The sequence below is a fragment of the Schistocerca piceifrons genome, chromosome 4 (assembly GCF_021461385.2).
Source record: "Schistocerca piceifrons isolate TAMUIC-IGC-003096 chromosome 4, iqSchPice1.1, whole genome shotgun sequence".
Taxonomy (NCBI): domain Eukaryota; kingdom Metazoa; phylum Arthropoda; class Insecta; order Orthoptera; family Acrididae; genus Schistocerca; species Schistocerca piceifrons.
In genome coordinates this window covers 513146848-513174528 of record NC_060141.1, presented here as the reverse complement: position 1 = coordinate 513174528, position 27681 = coordinate 513146848, and the positions used below count along the sequence as shown (strand labels likewise).

The 27681-nt window shown below is 40.5% G+C and overlaps 1 protein-coding gene across 1 annotated transcript in view; it reads right to left on the bottom strand.

Moving 5' to 3' along the window:
- The window catches only part of LOC124795954 (dynein axonemal heavy chain 6), a 1096896-nt gene that overhangs the window by 1035186 nt on the left and 34029 nt on the right, over positions 1–27681 (bottom strand). Inside the window, exon 2 of the mRNA XM_047260034.1 lies at positions 13678–13774. Within this exon, the coding sequence (XP_047115990.1) occupies positions 13678–13774 (97 nt within the window). The remainder of the gene's footprint in view (positions 1–13677; positions 13775–27681) is intronic.

Genomic DNA, 27681 nt, shown 5'->3' with positions numbered 1-27681 from the left:
TTTGATTTTGTATTTATAACCCTGTATTCACCTGACCAGAAGTAGTGTTCCTCCTGACACCGAACTTCACTAATTCCCACTATATCTAACTTTAACCTATCCATTTCCCTTTTTAAATTTTCTAACCTGCCGATCCGATTAAGGGATCTGACATGCCACGTTCCAACACGTAGAACTCCAGTTTTCTTTCTCCTGATAATGACATCCTCCTGAGTAGCCCCCACCTAGAGATCCGAATGGGGGACTGTTTTACCTCGGGAATATTTTACCCAAGAGCACGCCATCATCATTTAACCATACAGTAAAGCTGCAAGCCCTCGGGAAAAATTATGGCTGCAGTTTCCCCTTGCTTTCAGCCGTTCACAGTACCAGCACAGCAAGGCCGTTTTGGTTAATGTTACAAGGTCAGATCAGTCAATGATCCACATTGTTGCCCCTGCAACTACTGAAAAGGCTGCTGTCCCTCTTCAGGAACCACACGTTTGTCTGGCCTCTCAACAGATACCCCTCCGTTGTGGTTGCACCTATCTGTATCACTGAGGCACACAAGCCTCCCCACCAACGGCATGGTCCATGGTTCATGGGGAGGGGGGGGGGGGGAGAATGTCAATGATATAGATCTATAATTCAGTGGATTACCTCTATTTGCTTTTTTGTAGTCTGGTGTAACAGTTTCTACATACAGATCATTCATAGAATGGGTGTCTTTGCATGGTGCTAAAAATGGAACTATTTCCTCAGTATTCTCTGAAAGCAACCATTTGCTATATAATCTGGAGCTGGAGAATTTCCTTTATTAAGCAATTCATGTTGTTTTAGTACATCGAAGGTACACACTTATAAATTACTCATGTCCACAGCTGTTCCAGTTTCAAATTCTGGAATATTTACTGCATCTTCTTAGGTGAAAGAGTTATGGAAAACTATGTTTGGTAACCCCACTTTAGTGGTGCTGCAATCAGTAACATTACCATTGCTATCACAGATTGAATGTATGGATTGTCTTGTCACCGTTGTACTTTACATTTGATGAGAATGTCTTTAGATTTTCTACCATATTTAGTGAAAGAGTTTTGTTGTGGAAACTATTAAAAGCACCTCACACTAATTAATTGTTATAAGCTCTCAAGTGATGTGAACATTATTTCTTTGAATTTGAGCCACATTCGGTCTACACTTACATAGTTAGTATGGGACAAATGGAGACTGTGTGTTAGGAAGGCATCAAGCAAATTTTCAACTGTTATCGTAAATAGATATATTTTGCTTTTGTTTTTAAGGGATTTGGCTGTTATGGTATTCAGTCTCACAACAATAATGTTGTGGTCTTAATGTGCTGTATCTGTCACAACACTGTCTGTTTGCCTAGAATTATTAGTTGCTATGAGTCTAGTATGCTAGTGCCAAAATCCTGCGTAGTGCATAGCCCATGTGTAAGCTCGCAGTCTGGCCCAGTGTTGCTGGTCCAACTCTATCCTGGCTGGCTAGCCAGGCTCTGCTCCATAGGGCAGGTCCGCCAGGCTGCCGGGCTGTCTACAACTCGCACATCATGGCACAAGCTCAACTCAATAACTGGCTCACTGTCCTACACAGCCAAATCACTTGACATCTCATGATGAGGTGATCCTTAATATGTGCCCTGTCTCATAGTGTCATCACTGACTTGGATGAAATTAAGAAGAAATATAAATTATTTATCATTGGAAATAATGTGTATTCTTTAATTTTATTGCAATAATCTATTTTCACTCACTTCTTTGCACTTCCTTATGAGAAAGGAGATGTGGTGGTTCAATGAGTATCTCATTTTATGTGTTGGCTTTAAATGAAGCATTTGCACCAAACACAATACGCCATTGTCTGGTAAACATAGCTGTTATGGTTTCCAAACTAACTGATCAAAAAATAAAATAATAACTGCCGTATACATTATGTTATGAAGAGTTCCACTGACAGCTGATAAAATTCTTGTTTTATTGATGCACAATCAGTTTCATGACCTAAATCTGCTTCATGTGGTGCAACCTACATGATAAAGAGTAATATACAGTGTCTCAACTTTGTGGGAACTAAACTTAATGGAGGTGATATCTAAAATATACTCACAGTGGTAAAAGATCGTAGGTGTACCCATTGTTCCTAGACATAATATATTGCTCCATGAATATTGTTTACTTTATATTGACAAACAAAGCATCCGTTGTTTTAAAACTTGCCAGCATCTGAAAGAAGAACATATATTTTATGGTGAGAAAACACTAAAAATGTTTTAAAACTTTATTCTGGCTTGTAAAGGGAGTGACCCAGCACTTCTAGTCATCAGTACAAGACGTCACATTGTCCACAAGGTAGTCTCCACTTCATCAGCCTGCTAGTCCATCTTCATCACTTGTCCAGGCTACTTCTGCCCTTCCCATCACTGGATTGTACCCTGCAGTCCCATCAGTAAAAAAGTGCCAACTTATATGTTTTCACACAGTAATTTGCTTGTGCTCCAACTTATCATCCTAGTAGTAATTATTTTTTATTGCCAATCCAATTTTTTTAAAAAGATGTTGGCTCTCTCTCACCATGAAATATTAATTCTTTTTTTAGATGCAGGCAAATTTTAAAACAAAGGACCTATGTTTGCCAATATATAGTAAACAATATTCACTGAGTAATATATCTTGTCTAGGAGTGATGGGTACACATATAACCTTTTAACATTGTGAGTATATTATGGATATCACCTTCATTTTATTTTAGTGTCCTCAAACACTGTGTATTACTCTTTATCATATAGGGTGTACCTGATGAAGCAGCTTTAGGTCACAAAACCAGTTGTGTATCACTAAAACAAGAATTTTACCAGTTATCAGAGGGCTCTTCTTAACATTATGCCTTTCAGCAGCTACAGATGCCCAGAATATAAAATACTTTGTTGTAACATGTTTTGCACTGTGTAAAAGACAGTGTGATTTTCTGTGGTGGAAATGATGAGAAAAGTTTGGACCTGTGAGATTATATGGGTTACTTGGACACTGAGCACAGTAGCAGAGTTCTTTTATGATCAGTCCAGGAAGTTGGTGCAAATTGTATGCTCTGTGCCACAGAGAAAACAGCACATCCACACTTTCTGTGCATGCTAGATAAAAAACTGGGCAGAAAGACAAAAAGATAAATCATGATCATTGTTGTTTTAATTGTTATTGTTTAGTATGGTCCAGTTCATGTGGACATACTCTAGCAAGAGCTTTGGTAATCACCATGTGATAATGTGCAAATGCTGTGACTATGCTTCTGTCTCAAATTAAATAATGGGGAGCTACTGAGTTTATCTTAACACATCAATGTGTAAACTTTTAGATGGTGAAAAGGAAAGAGTTCTCAGACAAAATGCATCAGGAAGGAGAAATGTTTTTGGACAAAAAGCTCTTGATGAACTTTTCACATCAGATTAGAATAAAACCTCCAGTTCTGATATTTTAATTCTTATAATGAATCATCAGATTTTTTTCTACATACAGAGAGTCTTTTATATGTGAGAATGTTAGAACATATACACTACTGGCCATTAAAATTGCTACACCAAGAAGAAATGCTGATGATAAACAGGTATTCATTGGACAAATATATTATACTAGAACTGACATGTGATTCATTTTCATGCAATTTGGGTGCATACATCCTGAGAAAGCAGTACCCTGAACGACCACCTCTGGCCGTCAGAATGGCCTCGATCCACCTGGGCATTGAGTCAAACAGAGCTTGGATGGCATGTACAGGTATGGTCACCCATGCAGCTTCAACACGATACCACAGTTCATCAAGAGTAGTGACTGGCGTATTGTGATGAGCCAGTTGCTCGGCCCCCATTGACCAGACGTTTTCAATTGGTGAGAGATGTGGGGAATGTGCTGGCCAGGGCAGCAGTGAAACATTTTCTGTATCCAAAAAGGCCTGTACAGGACCTGCAATATGCAGTCGTGCATTATCCTGCTGAAATGTAGGGTTTCACAGGGATCGAATGAAGAGTAGAGCCACGGATCGTAACACATCTGAAATGTAACATCCACTGTTCAAAGTGCTGTCAATACGAACAAGAGGTGGCCAAGATGTGTAATCCATGGCACCCCATACCATCACACCAGGTGATATGCCAGTAAGGCGATGACGAATACACGCTTCCGATGTGCGTTCACTGCGATATTGCCAAACACGGATGCCACCATCATGATGCTGTAAACAGAACCTGGATTCATCCGAAAAAATGACGTTTTGCCATTCGTGCACCCAGGTTCGTCATTGAGTACACCATCGCAGGCACTCCTGCCTGTGATGCAGCGTCAAGGGTAACCACAGCCATGGTCTCCGCGCTGATAGTCCATGCTGCTGCAAATGTCATCAAACTGTTCGTGCAGATGGTTGTTGTCTTGCTAATGTCCCCATCTGTTGACTCAGGGATCGAGACGTGGCTGCACGATCCGTTACAGTCATGCGGATAAGATGCCTGTCATCTAGACTGCTAGTGATATGGGGCCATTGGGATCCAGCATGGCATTCCGTATTACCCTCCTGAACCCACCAATTCCATATTCTGCTAATAGTCATTGAATCCCGACCAACGTGAGCACCAATGTCTTGATACAATAAACCGCAATCGCGATAGGCTACAATCCTACCTTTATCAAAGTCGGAAACGTGATGGTACGCATTTCTCCTCCTTACACGAGGCATCACAACAATGTTTCACCAGGCAATGATGGTGAACTGCTGTTCGTGTATGAGAAATCGGTTGGAAACTTTCCTCATGGGAGCACATTGTATGTGTCGCCACTGGCGCCAACGTTGTGTGAATGCTCTGAAAAGCTAATCATTTGCATATCACAGCATCTTCTTCCAGTCTGTTAAATTTCATGTCTGTAGCACGTCATCTTTGTGGTGTAGCAATTTTAATGACCAGTAGTGTATGTATATTCCATTTCTCTCTCTTATGTTACTCTGATGATTGCAGTAACCAAAATATGTCACTCTTGTAATAAATAAAAGGTACTGAAAGCAATCTAGACAGCATTATTTGCAAAAATTCAAAATGATTCCAGATTCACTTAAGAAACTCATTTCCTTTATTACCAACAACAAAATTACTTGCAACCATAGTACTGTAATGGAACTGTTCAATTCACCTCTCTTTTAGTTGCGGAATGGAGAACCCTATACATAGTAATTCAGAATATGATCCAAAAAGGTAGAAATTTCAAATCATGTATTTTCTAGAATTTTGATTTAAATGTACATTGATGAAAAATAAGAATGACATAAGATTAAATGTTTTATAAGAAACATAATTATTTTTGTATCTCTAATGTACTTCACAGTTGTGTTCACTTAAGGATATTTAAATTTAGTATTATAATCATATCTATTATCTTCCATAACTGTTCAAGAAGATAAAATCAACAGAAGACTGTATTTCTTTTTGCTTTCATGTAATATTAATCAACTGTAACTCTTTGTTCAAGAACATCAATTATGTCAGTCTCACAATCATATCTTTGTTTTGAAACTGTTCTATCATTTTTCTTATTCAGGGAGACTATGTTATGTTTCAGCAGGAGGCACTTCTGACGTAGTTGTAATGCAGATATTGTACGAGGTAATGGTTGGAAGCTAGCAGTTCTTGTCAAAAGGTGTGTTAATTTTTGAAAACTGCAAAATTTTGAATAAAATAATTATGAAGTGAAAATACATTCCTGCTTCATATAATACTGATTTAATGTATGGATAAACAGAAGCCAGACACCTCTTTGCAGCTTCAGTATGAAGGAATCATTAACCCACAATGACTGTGCTAAGAGAAATAAGAACTTACAAAAAACAATGTAAAATAAGTTTGGTGCAAAACATTTTATACTGATTCTCTCTCTCTTTATTTTGTGTTTTTATTAACTGAAGACTTATAATCCCCAACAGACAAACAATAAGTGCATAGAACTGGGTTATTTAACAACATTTTAATTAAATTTTGGTACTTTTTATGGTTTTAATGAGAGTGTGGTAGACTTTTGCCACACGTCCGACTTAGCAGTTCCATACATTCCTAGTTTGCACATTTCTTCCTTCATGTGTTCTCTTCTGCCCCAAGCTGTTAATTCCTCCATGTGGCAGGATACCTGCTGCTATGGACTCTGGCTACCCATAGAGGACAGTAGCTTTGTTTTTACGAAGGCTTCCACTGAACTAGCCTCGCTCTCGGCCATGGTCTTCTCTCTGTGGCATCAGCATCAACTTCGGCCCTGAAAATGTGCTGTAATGAACATGCCATGTGATGACGTGCTTTGCATGGAGACGCTCGTGTGAACTTTCAAGACTCACCCACGCCACGCAGTCCTCACAACCTCTGCACAGCCCGGTGTGTAAATAAGTGTCTTGTGACACTGTAAATTCTGACCAGTGAGTATTAGTGCTGATGTGAGTTCTATCTGAGCTCTGAGCTCCATCCGTCACTACCGCACACTGATGTGTTCACCGCTTGTCTTTAGTTTGGGTCCACTCCAGACTATTGCTTCAGTAAGAGGCAATTAATTCCATGCCTCATGTCAATAAAATTTGGTGTCATGTGGATGATACTCAGAAACAAGGTACTGACTTTGTCTGGTGTTCGCTACTATTACTGTGCCGTGTCTTTGTATAATGCCACTACATTGGCAATTGAATCTTTCTAACATCTAATAACTTTTAGACCATCTCATGATTTTCCTTTGTAGTAGTTCAGTTGTTGAAGGAATGTTTTGTTTCTTACGAACATGTAGACAGTTATCTTTCAATGGTTCCCATAATGCCATATGCACAATTTAGTAATTAACATTGTAAGTTAGGTAGAGAAACTTCCCTACACTGGTAGCCGTACAATAAACTCAGTTAACTTAATTTTCAATTTTAGGATATTGTTGGTTGTCTTGTCCCATTAGTGCACATTTTGACCATCATGCTCATGCACACCCACCAGCAAATTCCATTTTTGTGCTGTGGACACTAGTGTACTTTGCATGACAGGCTATTTCAATTGTGAGTGTTTCATTGTCCCTTCCGCAACCTACTGACCATGGTTTTCCAGTGCTACACATCATAGCCAACCTGACTGCATGCCTCACAGAAGTGGAATGCTGCGACGCCAACCTGTGCATGAAACTTGCATTGATATGACCACAACAGGCCCAGTGCCAATACCATACTCCATGCCCATGCCTGCACTGGCTCCTGAATATGCCATTGTGCTGCTGTTCCTCCTGTCCTCAGTGCATCCATTACCAATCCTCCACATTCTGCCACCAGTCGGTCCAGTCATGCTGTGGCTCATGTGTCATTCACCAATCCATGGGAACCATGAATGCGGTTTTCCTCAGTGAATGCCATCAATTCAAGACACCACCAAGCGATCAGCCAGCTCAAGCTGACATATGCAATGGAGTTCCGCAATGTCATCTCATCATCCCCAACCAACGAATGCTACAAGAGACTCCGACACTACCTCATGACGCAACTTTCATCATCTGAAAAGCAGTGCATCTGGGTCCTCCTTTCCCTCGACTAGTGTGGAGTTCCAACACTCTCAATTCCTTCACCAAAGTCTCTGACATCTGGCTGGCTCACCACCCAGCTCTGATAGACAGCTGTGGCATCACACACTGAACTCTCCCTCACCAGTGCCACCAGCCTTCACTGAAAGGGTGGCTACCTTGCCTGCGAATGCTGTCGCTGCACACCAGCCTCACCCCACCTGACGCACTCAGCTGGCTGTCATTCTGCCAGCCACCCTGCCACAAGCTCCCCCTCACTGCTTGATGCATTGCTAATAATGTCACCAGCTGCTTCCTCCACACTGGCCCACAGCAACCAGCAGATGCAAGTATATGACACCCTCAGCCGCCTCAGCACCAACCTGGAAACATGGCAGGCAACTGTAGCCTGCACTGATGCCAACTGCTGCCATGCTTGCAGCCCCACCAACCAGTGCAATGACAGCTACCACTGTCCCAGCTCTAGTCACCCTGCTGACACCTCTCATGACATGGCTGGCTGCTGCTAGTACCACAAGAGTTTGGCCCAGATGCTGCAAACTGCAGGGAGCCCTGTTCTTGGCACCCAAATGACAACAGCCACTAGGATTCCGCCTGCCTGGCAGGTATTCAGTCTCCCTGTGCCTGTGCAGCCACATTGCTCCCATTCCAGATTGACCCCAGTCCTGAGTTGTCTATCTTATGAATTGGCTCATATGGGACCCCTAGCACTGATTCAGCACTCCTCCTGATGACTGCAAAGAACACCATCACCACATACATCATACATCATCGTGTTGACCTCAGCCTACAACGAAATCTCCCTTGGACCTTTACAGCCACCAGCGTCACTGACCCCATTATCGGAGTGGACTCCATCGGGTACTACTGACTGCTCCATGACTTGCCACCCAGCACCTTACTGACACCGATACTGGGAGATCAATGAAGTGCACCATTCATTTCACTGTTTCCTACAATGTGAAGTAGGTGACATATTCTGGCCCACATGCTGACTTTCTGGTGTGATTTCCTACTCTCACACACCTCTCCAGCATGCCTTTGGAGGTCTATCATTCAACTGTCCACTACATTAACACCACTTGTCTTCTGCTGATCATGTCCCCAACCTCCCCAACCACTGCACAAATCCAGGATCGCCAAGGCCAAGTTTAATGAGCTGCTCACCACCAGTATGGTGAATCCTTCAAAGAGCTTGTGGGCACCCGCCCTTCACCTTGCCATGAATAAGGATGGCTCCTGGCGCCCACATGGTGATTATTGGAAGCCAGTACCCGAAGGCACTCTTAACCAGCTACAACATGCTGGCTGGGATTACGATCTTGAGCATGATCGACTGCACCAAGACTTTCAGCCAGATTTCGGTTCACCTGAGGACATCCAGAAGACTGCCACCATCATACTGTTTGGGTTCTACAAGAGTGCCTTGGTGACCTCTGGCCTCCATAATACTGGCCAAAGTGGATGGCATGTTGTGAGGCTTGCCCTGCTGTTTCCCTACTTGGACAACATACTCATTTTCTCCATGACACCCGATGAGCACCACAAGCATCTCTACAGTATTTTTGGACGCTTCCAGGGTGCCAATATCATCATCTCCACAACTGACTCAAGCCTCCTGCCGACAAGGTTCAACCCTTGATTTTCCATGCCCAGAGGCATTCAACATTCAATGACTTCCATCACTCCCTTGGCATGTTAAACTTCTTCCACAGCCATCTGAAGAATGCTGCTACTATGCAGATCAAAAGAAAACATGCCAGAGTCATGGCTTCCATGAATGGAAGGCAGCTTCTCTGTTGACAAGTGTGGACGCTACCTTGCTCAGCTATCTCCAGCTCCAGGTATTCGGAGGAATTGCAGGACCTGGGCCAACACCTGCCTCATCTGTCAGTGCACCAAGATCAGCTGCCACGAACATGCCCCCATTGCTGCCTTCTCAGATGTCATACATTGCTTCAGCCACATCCATGTGAACACTGTCAGTCTTCTACCTTTCTATGACAGCTACCGGTGGACAGGTTCACCCACTCACCTGATGCAACGCCTATGCCAGGCACAGTAGCTGCCACCTTCAACTTCACGTGGATTTTCCACTTCGACTGCCATAGCATGTCACACCAGACTGCAGGCACCAACTTACAACTGTTCTTTTTTGCATGCTGACAGATGTGAAATTACGCCTCCCATGACTAGGTAGAAATAATTAATTATTTATGTGAAAGGAAAGATATATTTTGCGTTAACTGCAGCTATCATGTAACGCTGATTGTCTGAGTGTTATTGCCAAGCTTACTGTGATTGGCGTGGCATTAATATCTCTGTTACTACTATCAACTAATGCATGACTGTTTTTGTGCTCTCTATTGTTCTAGCGCTTTTCTGTTAGCCTCTCGAAGTATCAGATTCTATCTTGTCAGACATTTTAGCTCTAGTGAACTCTATTTCTTAACATTGTAATTATTATTTTTGTCTTATGACATATTATTCATCGCAATTACTGCGATGATTTGCTCTGCTGATGAGAATTCTAATTTCTAAACAGAAAATATTAAACATTATTAACGATAACTAATTGTCACCATAAGTTGGCAGATTCCATTGTCTTTTCTTTGCAGAAGATGTCTGCCATGAAACATGTAAATGTACATAATAATTTTTCTAAATAATAACCTGAATTATTGTAAAAAAAAGTAGTTAGATTTTCCGAGTCTCTGATATTCTATATTTCATCATTAGTCGACCCCACTTCTGGGCACTAACAAGAAAAAATACTTTTCTTTGCAAAGTTTTACCCAGCTCTTTAAAAGCTAACTATCACGCAAACGAAAAAAGATATATTTACTGCTGAATTACTTCTTCCAGAACTTTGCTACAGAAACTACAAAAGGTAAATCTCATGTTGCTATCTTAACTTATAAAAGTTACTAGTTACTGTCAACAGAAGCCATCTCGATTATAAAATATTCTCTCTATTTAACAAGATTTAACATTCTTTCAAGTAATATAAATAGAAAGTTATATTTTACAGACCTCTGTGGGGACCTGACATCGAGCTACAATCCAGCCACCAACAGCATGGTGGAACAGCTTCCTCACACCATGAAGGCAACCCTCATCTGCCACACAAAAGCTGGTGACCCACCATCCTTCCATTTGTACTTCCCAGGCTCCATGTCACTCACAAGGCCGATCTGAGAGGTCAGCTACTTACCTTGTTTATAGCCAGCCGCCTGCCATGCCAGAGACTTCCTAGTGCCTGTCGATCTGCCTGTGGATGACCGTCTTCCCTGAGTTCATCACTAGCTTGCATGACCACTCCCCAGCGCTGGGCAAATGCAGATCATTCATTCATGCTGACCTAGCCTCATGCACTCACATTACATTGCACATCAATGCTCACCAGTCCCCTCCCTCCTTCACCCATACTACGCTGGCCCCCACTAAGTCCTGAAGCGAATCTCTTCATGGCACTCCCTATCAGCATTTTGACTGATAGGCTGTAACCTGTCTATATGCAGTCCAATCTCATACCAGCCTGTCGGACTATCATCTCCATACAAACCCTGCAGCAACACACTGCCACCACTGACACCTCACAAAGCAGCCCCACTACCGAAGTGCACGAAATGCTAGCCTACCACACCACATCCAAGGACACCATGAAAAGCACAGCATGCTGTGATGGTGCAGCCGCAACCCACCAGCTGTCAACAACACAGGCATCAGCACCCCCGACATGCAGGATGCTCACTACATCTCCTGCAGCCTGTGTCCTATGCATTATTTTGGTTCCGTCACTCTTGGTAGCTAGTTAGTCCTCCCCCACCCCCTCCTTCCCCTGCTACCAAAACCACATTGCAGCCTCTGCCACTTCCACAACAGCATTATTTCATGTGTTTGCAGCTCAATGCCCTTGAACTGCCACGATCTGTCCTCATGCCACAGGAACCAGCAATTCTTGCTCACAATACTTGGTGCATGCACTTTCAACTGTCAAATGCAGCCACCAGGCTGCCAACTCTTTCTTGCAGTCACCCAGCAATGCTGTTGCACTCTTGCCTTTTCAGCCCAGCACTGGAACTGTGCCCAGCACCTGCCTACACCTGCTCATCAAACAATGGACACAGGCTTAGGCCAACCTGACTTGGTACCCCACATCCCAGGGGTCACTAGCTTACTTGTGCTTGCACCTGCTGTCAATACCACACTGCGATTCAATGTCATGTAGTGAACTGGCACTACTGACTACTGGCCACCCTGCCCCACCTCACACCTAGTGTCCTGACATCCAGTGCCTACTTCCATCACATGACCAGCACCTGCAGTATCGATGTCACCACCCATGGCCTCACCACTGGTACAACACGCCCATCAACCAGTACCAGGTATTCACCGTCACCACTTAGTTCTTGCAGGAGGGAAAGGAGGGAATTGTGTGGTGGCCTTTCATTGCACATCTGGCTTATTAGTTCCATACATTCATAGCTCACTACAGCCATCTGCTAGGGCAGCGAGTTTCTCCCTGTGAGTACTTACTTCTGCTCCAAGGTGTTGATTCTGTGTGTAACTGGATACCTGCACAATGTTACCTGACAATAGCTTGGTTCTAGCAAGTCTTATGCCAACCTAGTCTCGCTCTCAGTCCTATTCTTCTCCTCATGATCTCAACATGAACTTCAGCCTCATAACCACGCCACAGCAAACATGCCACATTGCGACACACTTTTCATAGAGATATTGATTGTGAAGTTTCAAGACTCAGCCGAGCCACACTGTCTTTACATCATCTACAGAGTCTAGTGTGTAAATCGTTATCTTGTGCTGTAAGAAATTCTGGCCAGTGAGTGTTAGTATCCACATGAATACCGCCATAGTTTCAAGCTCTGTCTCTGCCAGCACACTCATGTGTTAGCCACATGTCTTTGTTTTGAATCCTGTCCAAACTATTTCTTCTGCAAGAAACAATTAATTCTGTGTCTTGCATTAAAAAAATTCAGTGCCATGGCTTTCTCTTGTGCTGCTACATTGGTGAGTGACTCTCTCCATCTGTTAATGTTATCAACATCTCATTAATTTCCTTGATAGCAGTTTAGTTGTTTAATAAATGTGTTTTTTCTTAACCATGTGCAGATATTTATCTTTGAGTAGTTCCTATCATGTCCTATTTGAAATTTTGTAGTTTATTTCGTAAGTTAGGTAGGGAAATTTTCCTACAAGGGTAGAGGGGTCAGAAAACTCACTCACAAGATATAGTTACAGTTTATTGCATATCACATTTAATTAAAGATCTTATAAAGCAATCATTCAATAACAAATGGGTAATGATGTAAGCTTACTCCATGACTAATATGTAAGGATAGTTTGGATTTTCTGTCAAAACATATCATATTTTATTTCCTATTTATCAATATTTAATGTTACATAGACAAATGCAGGTACAGCTGCCCTGTCCCCTTGTGGCAAAGCCTGTATTTGTTGCTGTCTTTCATGCCAAAATTGTACTTTGGTACATGGACAATCTTGTGGAGATGGCAGTTAATGTTTTAATTTTGTGTCTTTGTGCAAGTGCATGGGAGGGTGACGGGTTGATGGGGTGGGGACACAGTAAACCTTGGACAGAGTTGAAGAGCTCTCTACATTCCCCCCTTCCAGGCTTTAAATAGTGTTGAACTCAGGCACACTGGTTGGGGAATTTCCCTCAGTGTCATATGCAGTTATCAATAACAAAATTGTGTTGCTCCACAGTTTCATTTTTATACATCAACCATGTTGCAAAATGTCTGGATAATTAATATATTCCAAAGTCACACACTGTTAAAAATTGTACATGGTATCATTAGCTGCTGTATCAATAATTTATTAATACTGATGCTTTTATGCAATTATTGAATTCTGACAGAGAATGGAGTCTAAAGCAGACATGGGGTGTAAGGAGGCAGAGGGAAGGACTGTTTCAACACCTCTTCCCTTATTCCTCACAGGTGTTTCTCTCAGTTGCCAATTACGACACCTATATGTTTCTTCAATCCTTCTCTAAAATTCAATTCTTCTTCAGCTTACAGTAGGCTAATAATTAACCACTGAGACTACGATTAATTTTGGTTATATTTACCACTGATACTGATGGTTTTGCCGACAGAAATTCTTCATGTGCCACCTTCTTCGATGATTTCTTGTGGGGTATGTGAAATGGAAGTGCATCTGGATTCCTGTCAAGCAATATAAAAATCCATATGTAAAAAACATGAAGCTGTAAAAATATGTTTACATCACCTTAAATATAGATGACTTTTTAAAAATGGTAGAACCAATCCCCTACAACAGTTATGAAAATAAGTTAATCTGATTATGAGCATGCTTTATTTTATATGTGAGAAATTAGTAACAGTAACTACACTGCTGGAAATGAAAAATGAACAGCTTTGAAGACATGTACAAACATTATTTTGGACAGCTCATTTACAGAGGACAGTTAAGAAACAATTCAAAGCATAGTAATCTATTGTGGACAGAGAAGCAATCATGTAATAACTGTGAAAATGCTCAGTCATTATCACTTGTTTTTGACTTGATGAAGAGCTGGTCTGTTGTTTTAAGAATTGTGCATATTGTAAGTATTGTAAACATGAGACCACTCGCTTGCTGTGAGATTTGATGGAAATGAAAGGGGATGTGACAGCTGTTAGTTGTGCACAGCCAATGAGAAAGTAGCAGGCAGACAACATATCTGGAAGCATCAAGAGACTAAGGAATATTGTCATATTCTCACAACAATACATATGCGTAACCTGATACATATTCGGAAAAACAGTCGTGTTTTGAGTCCACTATAACCATAACATCAGAAATCACAACATATTCAGAAGTAACAGCCAAATATTTGTGACAACCAAGATTATAAATTTCAATGCAGTTTGTGCACAGAAATACATTGCCTGTTTTCTTGTCTCTCATTGGTTAGGTGAAACTATCATCCCAGATAATGATACAAGAGATGATAATGATTAAAAATAGTAATGTCACAGGTGACAGGCAAAAAAGGATGTGAAGATAAATGTAAACCATTTTTTGGTTGTTTCATTTCGCCTACTATTATCAAAATCTAGGCACTCAAAAAAAACAGCAGAAGTATAGAATAGGTAAATGTTTATTCTTTTAGGAAGATTCTTTACATCAACAAAACAGTTTGTATTTTTCACTGGTCAAAACATGTTAAAAATAAAGTTCTGACAAGGAAATTCTTAAAAGTAATGAAGGTTGTCTTATATTCAGATTCATCTTATGCTTCATTGTGGACATACCACAGAGGACAGGAAGGATAGAGACTTGTACATATGTTAATATTATGACTAAGAATTTGACTACGAAAAATTATCAGAATTTTAATGGTTGAGATTAAGTAATTCTTCTACAGTATTTATGCACTCAGTATAAAGGGTGTCTGAATTACCCTTATTGTGACCAGTACACTTTCTTAGGTAGTAAGTATTGCAAACAGGTATACAACAGAATCCAGACATCTAAGTTCACAATTTCTTTGACCTCCACAAATATTGTAGTTGGATCACAGATCTGTGTTAGTTAAAGTCCAAATTTTAGTGTGATGGGCAGTGACAAACAAAACCCATCTCTGAATAAGGCCTCAGTTATAGCGATATTTTGGACTTGGGAATAATTTATGTACAGAACAACCTGCACATTTACAATAATTACTATGACTTATCTGCTCCACAGTAAGTTAACACTCTAGTTAAGGGTGATGCACTCATACGCATTCATCTCTCTCCGTTTGATTCTTGTGTAGGTTCTTTAAATGGCCTACACATATAAATAAATATTTTTACTATTTCTTATTCACACCATCCCCATGCATCAAAGATAGTGTGCAGAGGTATGGCTCTATCTCTGTAAGCTGACAGAAAACTGAATGATATACTACCAATTTTTGTATGTTTTATGTTGTTTTTTTCACCAATCTCTGTGTCTGTTGGTCTTTTGGGCTGGTGTGGTAAAGACATATGTACTTGTACTCTCCCAATATTGTGTCAATTAAAAGTTATAATATGGGAAGCCACAAGTTTGCATTCTCCTACCAAGCTATGTCCTAGTCTCAACACAACAAGGAATGCAATAAGGACTTGCATTTTTACCCTCCCAGGGGACATGGCCTTATAGTAGGCACCTTCAGTGCCGGGTGGGAGGGTTTGCGTATTTTGTTGAAGTCAAGAGCTATGCTAGTTGTAGCGCAGCTACTGGCAGGGTCACCCAAGCTGGATTCGTCTCGACTGAGGAACCAGATGAAGTGTGTCCCACAACATAGGGCACGGAGGGCTCTAGAGGCATAGTGAAGCCAGTTTCCTTAGAGGAGTAAACCAAATACAACCCTCCAGGTTGGAGGTTGGGCATGAGGTTAATAACCCCATACTGTAATATATATATATATATATATATATATATATATATATATATATATATATAAAGAAAGATGATGAAACTTACCAAACAAAAGCGCTGGCAGGTCGATAGACACACAAACAAACACAAACATACACACAAAATTCTAGCTTTCGCAACCAATGGTTGCCTCGTCAGGAAAGAGGGAAGGAGAAGGAAAGACAAAAGGATATGGGTTTTAGGGAGAGGGTAAGGAGTCATTCCAATCCCGGGAGCGGAAAGACTTACCTTAGGGGGAAAAAAAGACAGGTATACAATCGCACACACACACATATCCATCCACACATACACAGACACAAGCAGACATTTGTAAAGGCAAAGAGTTTGGGCAGAGATGTCAGTCGGGGCGGATGTACAGAGGCAAAGATGAAGTTGAAAGACAGGTGAGGTATGAGCGGCGGCAAATTGAAATTAGAAATTAGCGGAGATTGAGGCCTGGCGGATAGCGAGAAGAAAGGATATGCTGAAGGGCAAGTTCCCATCTCCGGAGTTCTGACAGGTTGGTGTTAGTGGGAAGTATCCAGATAACCCGGACAGTGTAACACTGTGCCAAGATGTGCTGGCCGTGCACCAAGGCATGTTTAGCCACAGGGTGATCCTCATTACCAACAAACACTGTCTGCCTGTGTCCATTCATGTGAATGGACAGTTTGTTGCTGGTCATTCCCACATAGAACGCTTCACAGTGTAGGCAGGTCAGTTGGTAAATCACGTGGGTGCTTTCACACGTGGCTCTGCCTTTGATCGTGTACACCTTCCGGGTTACAGGACTGGAATAGGTGGTGGTGGGAGGGTGCATGGGACAGGTTTTACACCGGGGGCGATATATATATATATATCTGTATGTGTGGATGGATATGTGTGTGTGTGCGAGTGTATACCTGTCCTTTTTCCCACTAAGGTAAGTCTTTCCGCTCCCGGGATTGGAATGACTCCTTACCCTCTCCCTTAAAACCCACATCCTTTCATCTTTCCCTCTCCTTCCCTCTTTCCTGATGAGGCAACCATTGGTTGCGAAAGCTAGAATTTTGTGTGTATGTTTGTGTTTGCTTGTGTGTCTATCGACCTGCCAGCGCTTTCGTTCGGTAAGTCACCTCATCTTTGTTTTTATATATAATTTTTCCCACGTGGAATGTTTCCCTCTATTATATTGACATCATTAATTTGAATCCAACAATTACGTTTGTTATTGTCACTGTTGCATTTCGAAATCTTTTCTGTAGTCTTATTTTCCTCTTTCTGTTTTTGCCAGTAGTTTCACTTTGTATTCACCTTCTCCTTTTTACCGTAATCTGCTATACTATTTTATCCCGCCTTTATATACTCAATAATACGTAACCCACTTCCAAACCATAACCAAAAAAATTTTTTTGCCGCTTTCAGCACTACCACCACTATAATATCCACCGTTTCTAGTTGACAAACAGTTCCTTTCACCTTTTTAACAACCATTTCGGCCAGTTCTAATAACTTTCGCTTTATTTCCATTTCCGTTTTTCCCACATCACTTATAATTTTTAGCCGCTTCCCACAGGTTTTAACGTCATTATTTCTTCGTCTGACTATTGTTAGCCTCATTTTCATAATCTGCCACCACAAAACCACTCCTTTTAATATACCACACGCAGTTTTTTCGAAATTTTCCCGAATTTCTCCGTCCTTTAACGTGTTTTGGCGGCAACACAACCACCTAACCTTTATGCACATCGTTGTCTACCAACCCAAGTCCAACATAGCCCAGCTGTAACCAACACCCTTTCGCCTTTTTTCATTCCAGATCTCCAGTTACTTTCCAGTTCACCTTTATCTCTCCCCATATATTTTTATTTTCATTTTCATTTCACCTCATGTTACACTTTCCACCTTCTAATACCATGTCACCCTCACAACACCCCCACAACGACCCGGTCTTTAAATATGTTTGTATATATATATATATATATATATATATATATATATATATATATATATATGATGTGACTTACCAAACGAAAGCGCTGGCACATCGACAGACACACAAACAAACACAAACATACACACAAAATTCTAGCTTTCACAACCAACGGTTGCCTCGTCAGGAAAGAGGGAAGGAGAGGGAAAGACGAAAGGACTTGGATTTTAAGGGAGAGGGTAAGGAGTCATTCCAATCCCGGGAGCGGAAAGACTTACCTTAGGGGGAAAAAAGGACGGGTATACACTCGCGCGCACACACACACACACACACACACACACACACACACACACATATCCATCCGCACATACACAGACACTATAAGACATTTGTAAAGGCAAAGAGTTTTCAAATTTGCCTTTACAAACGTCTGCTTGTGTCTCTGTATGTGCAGATGGATATGTGTGTGTGTGTGTGTGTGTGTGTGTGTGTGTGCGAGTGTATACCTGTCCTTTTTTCCCCCCAAGGTAAGTCTTTCCGCTCCCAGGATTGGAATGACTCCCTACCCTCTCCCTTAAAACCCACATCCTTTCGTCTTTCCCTCTCCTTCCCTCTTTCCTGACGAAGCAACTGTTGGTTGCGAAAGCTTGAATTTTGTGTGTATGTTAGTGTTTGTTTGTGTGTCTATCGACCTGCCACCGCTTTTGTATGGTAAGTCACATCATCTTTGTTTTTAGATATATTTTTCCCACGTGGAATGTTTCCCTCTATTTTTATATATATATATATATATATATATATATATATATATATATATATATATATATATATATATATATATATATTATTAAAGGTCTTTAAATATGTCTGCTTGTGTCTGTATATGTGTGGATGGATATGTGTGTGTGTGTGTGTGTGTGTGTGTGTGTGTGTGTGTGTGTATACCCGTCCTTTTTTCCCCCTAAGGTAAGTCTTTCCGCTCCCGGGATTGGAATGACTCCTTACCCTCTCCCTTAAAACCCACTTCCTTTCGTCTTTCCCTCTCCTTCCCTCTTTCCTGATGAGGCAACAGTTTGTTGCGAAACCTTGAATTTTGTGTGTATGTATGTGTCTGTTTGTGTTTCTATCGACCTGCCAGCACTTTCGTATGGTAAGTCACATCATCTTTGTTTTATTTATATATATATATATATATATATATATATATATATATATATATATATATATATATAGTCCAACTTGGAACAGGGTTTATAGTAATTAGGGAAGTTAGGAAAAGCCTTGTAGAATTTGAACCCATAAATGAAAGGATGTGCAGACCCAGACTGAGAGGAAAATTTAGGAATATATCAATAGTGAATGCACATGCACCAACAGAGGAAAAAGAGGATATAATTAAAGAACAGTTCTACGAAGACTTGGAAAAAGTATGCTGCACAGTATCTAAATATGACCTGATGCTAGTAATAGAAGCTTTTAATGCAAAAATAGGGAGCAATGGACACCCATATGGAGTTTCTGGAAAATATGCACTACATGAAGAAAACAATAAGAATGGAAACTTACTATGCCAATTCCCAGCAAGGAATAATATGATTATTAAAACTACCTGCTTCCCACACAAAAGTATCCATCTGGGTACTTGGAAGTCTGCAGTCAATCTAGTAGTCAATCAGATTGACCATATTTTAGTGATTGTACACCACTCCACATCAGTTACAGATGTACGGAGCTGCAGAGGACCAAACTGTGACTCAGACCACTTTGTGATCAAATCAGCCTTGAGAAAGAAACTGTCACTACCAAATGCCAACAGAATAACAAAGACGATGAAATGGAATACAGACAAACAGAAAATCCCTGATGAAGTAAAAAAATACCAAGAAACATTAAGAAGAGAGCAATGAAGAGACTGCAGTACAAGTAGACGAAAGGAAGATGCTGCACAGAATATAATAGGCATAAGAAGGAATAGTAGAACCCGGGAATTATTTGATGAAAATTGCAGGTCAGCAACAGAGGAAATGAACAGGACAAGAACAAAAGTGCTACAGAGAGAAACCAGAAATAAAGTGGAACAATATAGGGAATTAAGGAGAAGAGCTAATATACTGTGCAAGAGAAAGAATTAAGAGAGTGCACTAAGAAGAAATTTCAAGAACTAGAAGAGTTAAACGAACAGAGTGAATTAAGAAAACTGGAAAACTGGAATAATAATCCCCTTTATAAGAAAGGGGAAGAACAGTATGTGAAAACTATAGAAGTATAGCACTCCTAAGCACAGCTTATAAGATCTTCACAAGTATATTAAACGAAAGGATACAGAAGTGTGCAGAAGGCATACTAGGGGAATACCAGTGTGGCTTTTGACCAGACAGAGGAACAACTGATCAAATATTTGTGATAAGACAAATGATGGAAAAGTTCTATGAATATGATATAGATATGCATTACCTATTCATTGACTTCAAACAAGCCTTTGATAGCATAAACTGGCAAGAACTAAACTAATAAAACTAACCAGAGGACAATGACAGAGACAAGAGCAAAAGTAAAGGTCCTCAGCAGAACAAGTGAAAGCTTTGACTGTAATAAAGGTGTGAAGCAAGGTGATATTCTCTCCACTGTCCAATTCAATATAACCCTGCATATTGTAGTAAATAAAATCAACAAAAGAGGCACCATATTTATGAAAACTAGCCAAATATGTGTATACACTGATGACATTGCTATGTTGTTGTTGTTGTTGTTGTTGTGGTCTTCAGTCCTGAGACTGGTTTGATGCAGCTCTCCACACTATCCTGTGCAAGCTTCTTCATCTCCCAGTACCTACTGCAACCTACATCCTTCTGAATCTGTTTAGTGTATTCATCTCTTGGTCTCCCTCTACGATTTTTACCCTCCACACTGCCCTCCAATACTAAATTGGCCATCCCTTGATGACTCAGAACATGTCCTACCAACCGATCCCTTCTTCTAGTCAAGTTGTGCCACAAACTCCTCTTCTCCCCAATTATATTCAATACCTCCTCATTAGTTATGTGATCTACCCATCTAATCTTCAGCATTCTTCTGTAGCACCACATTTCGAAAGCTTCGATTCTCTTCCTGTCCAAACTATTTATCGTCCATGTTTCACTTCCATACATGGCTACACTCCATACAAATACTTTCAGAAAAGACTTCCTTACACTTAAATCTATACTTGATGTTAACAAATTTCTCTTCTTCAGAAATGCTTTCCTTGCCACTGCCAATCTACATTTTATACCTTCTCTACTTCGACCATCATCAGTTAGTTTGCTCCCCAAATAGCAAAACTACTTTACTACTTTCAGAGTCTCATTTCCTAATCTAATTCCCTCACATTGCTATATAGGAAGAAATATCAATACACTCCAAGAAACATACCAGGCAATGGACACAGAAGTCTTAAAAACTGGCCTCCTAGTAAATGAAAATAAAACAAAATATATAGTAATGTCACAATTTGAGGCCAGAAGAACCCCTGAAAACCTAAACATCAATGGGAAATGCTTCAACAGAGGGTCCTCTTTTAACTACTTGGGAGCCCTAATAACAAATGATAACAGTATTGGAAAGGCTATAAGGGAAAGAATACAAGCAGGAAACAGAGCTTACTTTGCAAATAGGCAATTTCTCAGAAATAGGCTTGTTACAAGAAAAACAAAATTGCTAATATATAATTCCCTAGTCTTCCCAGTTATCACATACTAGTCAGAGGTAAGGACATTGACAAAACATGATAAAAATCCACTAAGAACCATTGAGCAGAAAATACTATGCAAAATCTATGAGCCAATAATGGACAGAGAAGGCTGGAGAATATGCTACATGCCGAATTACAAGAGTTAATACAAGGTAGGGACATAGCAAAATATGTGAAATCGCAGTGAATATGATGGCTAGGGCACTTGGAGAGAATGGCAGAGGATAGAATTCCCAAGACAATGATGAAAGGTGTGATCTATTCAGCTAGGCAAAAAGGGAGACTTAGAAGAAGATGGATTGACAACATAATAATGGATCTCACCAGTATTGGAGACCAGCGGTGGAATAGAGCAGCAAATAACCAAGAAGTGTGGAGGAAGATCGTTGACAAAGCTAAGGCTCACCAAGGGCAGTAGCACTACTGAAGAAGAAGAAGAAGAAGAAGAAGAAGAAGACTTGCATTTTCAAATAGATCTCTTCAGAGAAGAATTCAACACGAAGAGGGAATAGCCAACATAGCCATGCCGGCATTGTTGTACATCATTGGGGAGACGAGGTACTTACCATGCCTTACACCAAAACTCAAAGGAGTTGATTCTTAACCTATGCTGCAGAACTGCTACAGCGTTTCTTAACCTGCATGCATCCATACCTGACAGTGTTTCCGGACTTACAGTTTCTGGTGTGTCTAAATATGCATTACCTAACCACATAAGATCTGAACCATTCACATTACTTCTCTCTCTAACCACTATGTTTCATGACCCAGACTAGGACGTCACCATCAGGAGAGACTTAGCATGTTTGTAACAATTTAAAACGATTGCATAACTTTTTAAATTTTCTATTACACTAATTGTTGTCTTTCACTGTTTCATGAATGAGATACTATATTATTGCAACGATCATAGAAGTCACACATCTGCAAAAGATTAAATGTAATCAATTGGAGAATTCATTCCAGAAGGAGTGAAAAAGCCAATGAAAAGGTAGGAAAATTCATGATCCATTGTGTGCAGGAGGAGGAGATTAGAGTTTAACGTCCCGTCGACAACGAGGTCATTAGAGACGGAGCGCAAGCTCGGGTTAGGGAAGGATGGGGAAGGAAATCGGCCGTGCCCTTTCAAAGGAACCATCCCGGCATTTGCCTGAAGCGATTTAGGGAAATCACGGAAAACCTAAATCAGGATGGCCGGAGACGGGATCGAACCGTCGTCCTCCCGAATGCGAGTCCAGTGTGCTAACCACTGCGCCACCTCGCTCGGTATTGTGTGCATTATTGCCCTTAGTAGAGTCTCTGTCAATAGTGATCGTAGTACCTTTACTAATCCAATTACTGAATTGAAGCATTCTCATAAAATACGTAGACATTTGGACAAAAATTTAATTTCAGAGAGAGAAATGTGTGCATAGAATTGAGTTACACTGACAACATATTTTGATACATGTTAGCAAGGCACCACTGAATAGGTTTCATAGTGCTGTCTTCACTACTACAAACAGAATATTTCATTTTCAAAAGTATTCATTTATTTTGTCACTTTGTAAAACTATCAAAAAATGAGTACACAAGATAGGCACATTGTTGCCAGTCCCTTGCCAGATAGCCAGGCATTAGGTATCACTGACATGGACATTGCAACAAATGAAATCGAACCTGGAAATGTCAATTACAGTGATGGTGACCAATTACACTTTTCACTTAACATGGACAAAGATGATAGTAACATTATCATTCAAAATGATATGATGATGACAGTAGATGAGACAACATCACAATTTTCTCCAGGGAGTATTTTTTCCCCTGGTGAAAATGTAACACGCGACAGCATGGCCTTATTAAATTGTTCTTAGCCTGCCACACTTACACCTAATGCAAAAGTGATTGGACAGGGTACACTCTGCACAACGCAAATGTTACAGCAGTTATCTAAACAAAAATTTAATGATTTCAAGTACGAGTTCAAAGAAGAGCAAAGACACACTCAAACAAAGTATCGGTACACAAAAGCAATTACTTGAACAGCAAAAGCAAAGTCTTGATGCTTTCAAAACCAACATAACACAACAATTCAATGCCTTGGCAAAAGATTTGTGTGCTGATCTTTCAAATGAATTATTGGATAAATTTGTAAGTATGGGGAAAGATCTAAAAACACAACTGCTCCCCGATTTGTCCCTAGATACACATAATTTAAGCCAAAAAGTGTCATTGGTAGGTGAGACACAACGGTTCACAGAAAAGATGAAGGAAGTGCCTGAGGCTCAGAAAAATGTAGCACGAGCAGACACAGTTGTGCCAGAATATAAATAAACTCATGGGTACCATTGATGGGTTGCAAACAGCATAGAAAGGATTACATGAACAGGTGCAAGACCTGTCAATGCAGATAGGTAGCATAAGTTTAAATACTCAGTTCATGAGAAAGGAGCAAGAAAGGATAGATAAAGACATTAAGGAAATAAAGGATGGAGCTGAGGCCGGGATGCTAAGCCAAGGCAGTACCCTGGTGCAGAAGGTAGTCCAGGAACACAAGGATTATGTAAGTACAGAAGACAGAATTAAGAGCTGAAAAATATCCAAGGTTGAAAGCAGTGGAGAAAAAAATCACAGACTAACATCATTAGTAACCATGAAAAGGAAAGGGAACATTCAACACCAAGCTGTCAGGAGTCAACAGACAGGGTAGATAACCCAAACATCTATCCCCACTTGAACCGTAACATTTTAGGTGAAATAGATCACAATTATAACTAGCAGCAGGCACTGCCAACTTCTGTCCCTGTCACGCAGAAGTATTTGGAGTACGATCTGATACATCAAAACAATGCCACGCTGGCAATGGACAGTGCTGCATGTCTTTCTACTTTGCTCATGGATGAAGGCTTATTATGACACAGGCAGTTTCCGATTTTTTCATCCAAAGGTAAATGAACAAACCCAGTCATGTTCATAAGAGCCTCCCAAAACATTTTCCCTAGGAACTGGAATGAAGCACAGAAGATAAGCTTTGTGGTGGGTTATACACAAGGTGATCTGAGATGGTGGAAAAATGTCACATTTATGAACAGTTTGAAAGGGCATCCCTAGACAAGTTCTGGTGCATCATAGTGCAAGAGAGACAGGGGCATGAAGTGTTTAACTTGGTGCCATTCAGCAGGGCTCAGAAGATACATCGAGTAGTATCTAAATAAAACTCCTTCTGGATAAACCCGATACCACACGTAGGTGTCCTAAAAATTTTGAAAAGCCAACTATTGGCTAACATAAGGGAGAAATTAATCACTACTCCTGAGAACAATATACAGAATTTCCTCTCAGTTATTGATTCCACTGATCTTATCTACAAAGGCAGACCTGCACAACCACAAAGTGACAACACACAGGCAGACCCCACACAAAATGTACAACATGGCGGGAATGGCAATAACAACCAATGTGGTTGGCAGCCACATCCTCCTCACAACAATACCACCAGGAAGCAATTTGGTAACAGAAAGGGACAAAAATTCATGCGAGGATATATAAACAACCAAGGATTTAATCGGTCAGCACCACCACCTGACTATACTCAGCACCATTGAAATTACATTTCGAATAGAGGCCAGGGACAATAAAATTTTGAATCAGGAGCCACACAAGGTACTAACTGGTGAAATCAGATGCATAATGTGCATGTAGTTGAAGTTACCACTAATGAAGTGGTCAGTGCTCAGGGTAGTTCAGAAAACTTCAACCGGTCTCAATAGGCCCCCATTCAATTACCAGTAATAGGAGTGGGGGCATGGAACTAGTTAAAAGCCATTTTCTTAGATATGACAACTGTGGTGATATCAAAGATGAACTGTGTCAGAAAGATATTACCAACTGTGTAGATGAAAATAAAGGCACAATACAACCCAGAGTATGTGCACTTGAGCAACCATGAATATCATTTCGCAAGGATTTTTTGACCAATTACAAAAAAGAGGATACGTACTGTCCCAAACTGTAAAATGAAACAGCTGTAGGAGGTAAGTCTAAAGGCATAAAATTGCAGACATGAATTCCTATTCAAATTCACAGCTTCTCTTTACCAAGCATTTTCCTTGTGGTTGAAAGGCTTCTAGTAAACTTCATCACTGGCAAGGACACCTTTACAAAGTATCAAGGGCAAACTGACATTTGTAAGGGGAAGTGTCATTTCGTTGTGAACAGCCAGAAATATTCAGTAGACCTTGTCAGGTCAAAAGCCAGAGAAAGCAAATCCAAACACACAGCTGACATTCAAATACAATTCTTCTATCCTACCGTCATTTTTGTAAACACACAGGGAATTGGGAAATCAAAGTAAGACGAAATAGGCCCTGAGGTCATGCACACCAATGTGAGTGAGTCAGTGCATCTTACGGAAGAACAAACGGATGGAGTGCAGGAGTTTTTAAGACGTTACGCTAACGTTTTTGAACAAAGTTCCGGCATAATCAAAGGATACAAATACAAAATGGAGGTGTACCTACATGAAATCTTCTGCTTTTCATCTTACTCCATTCCACGGGCCAAGAAGAAGGGTGCCAGGAAAGAGATCAATAGAATGTAAACTGGGAAATAATATAACCATCCTTATTTCCATATTGTAGTCCCATTTTGGCCATTAACAAATCAGATGGTAGTGTCCACCTTGTGCTCAACACACAAGGAATAAATAAAATTGTTGTGCCTCTCAGGACATGGTCTGACAACCTGGAAGAGCAACTTCTAAAATTCCTTAATGTTAATTGCCTCACCATAACATTTCTCCGAGCCTCGTACTGGCAAATTGCACTACATGAAAATATCCATAAGTACACTGCCTTTTGTATGTGGGAGCAGACGCTATGAGCTCTGTGTTCTCCCTTTTGATTTAAATGTCAGTGCAGGCTTATTTATTTCTGATTTATATCAAGTCTTATGACCTGAATTGCTAAGTAGAGTCACTATGTATTTGATGATTTACTGATTGTTACCCCCATGCGGTGAGAACACTAAAAGGTCTTGGCTAAAATCTAGTCTTGGTTTTTAGAATACGGATTCACAGCCAACCTAATGAAGTTACATTTTGGTAAGGAAAAGGTTAGATTCCTTGGACACATACTATCACCCCAAAGGCATACTTTCAGACATAAAAAAGCGCAATGCTATCAGACACTGCTCTGTACCTTAAAATAAGAAACAGTTGAAGGGATATCTCGGATTAGTATCTTTCTTTGGAAAATTTATACCACAGCAGCTTTTAAATAGTGATGCTCTATTGAGTCTTCTATGGAAGAACAACCCCTGGTTATGGACCAAGCAATACCGAACTGATTTTGAGAACATTAAAGAGGCTCTTTTGAATTCCAACATGTTACATCATCCTGACATGACCCAGGATCTTCGTTTGGGTACAGGCACATGCTCCCAAGGGCTCGGTGCTTCTTTATTCCAAATCACTGACACAAATGGAGAGATTGCCCCCAAGGTGATTAGTTTTGCTACCAGGACCCTATCTGAAGCTGAACAAGCATATTCAATAACTGAATTGGAAGCTCTCATGGTAATAAAGGCTTTCAAAAAGTTCGAATATTATCTGTGGGGAAACCATACCAAAGTGTATTATGACCATTTGTCATTGTCTTCCTTCTCACTCGTAAACTCTTACACAGAAGGATCATTAGTGGTGTCTGTGTTTACAGGAATTTGAAGTTGTGTATATGAAAGGTAATCAAAATGTAATTGCTCATGCCTTAGCAAGGCTTCCACAAGGTCTAGACCAATTCTTGGAATTCATGGAGAACAATTCAGAAATCAGGGTTTTGCTGTTGAAAGATAAAACACAACAGCCATATTACATTAGGATGTGTAAAAGCATAGAGCAACTACAGCAGAAGGATACCAGATGGCAAAAGGTAAGGCTAAAACTGCTGCAGAACAGGGATGACAAGTTGAATTTTTTTTTTATGATTTACCAATGTATGTTGTTTCAACAACACCACCCAAGGCAGAGCCTGTGGTGCGTTTGTTTACTAAAATACCACCAT